Below are 2,153 nucleotides of genomic sequence, written 5' to 3'. Positions count from 1 at the left end.
AAAAATGTAATTTTATCAAAGTTTAAATTTTCGTTTGACATATTTATATCACTTAAAATATATACTTCTAATTAATATTTAGTATTAATATTTATAATTTAGATCTTCATTAAATTTATTAATATTTGATTAGTTATACGAACTTGGAAGTTTATGTGGTTTACTAACGGGAAAAGTCCAAACTACTGAACATCTCCATAATGTGCAAGTTTTATGCAGTGGTATGCAGAGTGGTCATGACTTATCTGCTGCGACTGAATCTATTGCAACACTCAAAAGGGCTCTATCATCTTCAGATACATTTAGTAAACATTATTTGGTAATTAAATAATTCATAATATCANTATATATATATATATATATATAGATAGATAATATTATATTATATATATTAGTATATAGAATTATACTTTTCTAAATAGTAATCATTATTATTTTAATGGAACTAATGAAATTTATGTATAATATTAACTCTATTATTGTGTTCTAGTAGAACGCAATCATTTATTTTGTTTATTTAATATTGTACTAATTGATAAATTAGTAATTAATATTGTATTACTATCCAGTCTTGGTTTAAGGATATGTTTTGGTATGATATTTAATTAAGAATACCTATTTTGTTGATAAACAGAATAATGAAGTCGTACATTGTTGATTTTAATTTTCATAAAGTTAAAAATGTAATTTTATCAAAGTTTAAATTTTCGTTTGACATATTTATATCACTTAAAATATATACTTCTAATTAATATTTAGTATTAATATTTATAATTTAGATCTTCATTAAATTTATTAATATTTGATTAGTTATACGAACTTGGAAGTTTATGTGGTTTACTAACGGGAAAAGTCCAAACTACTGAACATCTCCATAATGTGCAAGTTTTATGCAGTGGTATGCAGAGTGGTCATGACTTATCTGCTGCGACTGAATCTATTGCAACACTCAAAAGGGCTCTATCATCTTCAGATACATTTAGTAAACATTATTTGGTAATTAAATAATTCATAATATCAATGATCTTAGTTTAGATGATTAAAACGTAATAAAAAGAAATGTTTTGGAATAGCTGAATTTGCTTTTTTATTTACTTATATATCAAACTAAAGAGAATAAAATACTTTCTTGTTTAAATTTATCTGTATTGTTTTATTCTTAACTGAAGTCTTTGTGAAAAAACAAACATTATTTTAACTTTGAATTGAGACTTTAAAATTTATCATTAACTTTTTTATGTTATTATAAAGCATTTCTTAAAAAATAATTTTTACTAATTAAAATATTATTATGTAACACAAAGGAAGTTGCTGAATTAGCTATTAGTGCTAACAAACATAACAAATTAATGACGTGTGCACATAGTTTAGTTGGTTTGGAATTGGCCAAATTTTACACATTATCTGGTGATACTACTAAACGAACAATGTTTTTAGTCCGAGCATTAAACATTTTTGAACAAGATAACTGGGATTTATTAGTTGTTCAAACTAATTTAGAATTAGTAAAATGTTTTAAAAAAATTGGAAATGTTGATCAGTAAGTTCTTTCCTAAAAAATCTGAAACCGTTTGAAAATACAAATTTTTTTTTTTTAATAATTTATTGTTTAAGGTTTGTGAAAACATGCCTACAGCTATGTTCTTCTCCTAATTGTAACATGCAAATAAGGCAAGATCATTTTGATCAAATGTTAGAAATGGTTAATATTTCTAATATAGGTAAGTAGAAATTAAACGAATAAACTAAATAAAATTAAAATAATTGATAAAGATAAAAAAAGTTTTCAATACAAATTTATATAGTTATTAAAATATACATTTGTTAATAAAAAAAACAGGGTAATTTAAAAGATTTTATCCAATTATAAGCTGACATTATTCACTAGCTGCTCAACTTAGTTTAATTATTCTTAAATACTAAGATTTGTCAAGTTTATTTGCATTCTTAATGAATAGGACCTTGTGATAAATTAAATGAAACCCTTCAGTACAATCTGTTTGTAATGAAATTTCAACTCTATACAGAAAGTATTTTATATACTTTGCTGAAGTCAATGCGAAATCAGCCATAATTATTTAATGTAATTTTAAATACTTATTTAGCTGAAACTTCAACTGCTTAAAACATTCAGTTCCATAAATGTATTTAAA

The 2,153-nt window shown here is 23.2% G+C and overlaps 1 protein-coding gene across 1 annotated transcript; it reads left to right on the top strand.

The window, feature by feature from the left end:
• Positions 1-133: 133 nt before the first annotated feature.
• LOC126909807 (trafficking protein particle complex subunit 10-like) lies at positions 134-1,778 on the top strand (the record flags this gene model as incomplete). The annotated part of the gene is made up of 4 exons (XM_050692225.1): positions 134-319; positions 811-996; positions 1,305-1,540; positions 1,615-1,778. Coding segments are annotated over 4 exons (723 nt in total), but the record flags the coding sequence as incomplete, so codon positions are not given.
• Between the last annotated feature and the right edge of the window lie 375 nt (positions 1,779-2,153).

The sequence above is a fragment of the Daktulosphaira vitifoliae genome, unplaced genomic scaffold (assembly GCF_025091365.1).
Source record: "Daktulosphaira vitifoliae isolate Bord-2020 unplaced genomic scaffold, ASM2509136v1 Scaffold_1363, whole genome shotgun sequence".
NCBI lineage: Eukaryota > Metazoa > Arthropoda > Insecta > Hemiptera > Phylloxeridae > Daktulosphaira > Daktulosphaira vitifoliae.
This window is presented reverse-complemented; position numbering and strand designations above follow the sequence as displayed.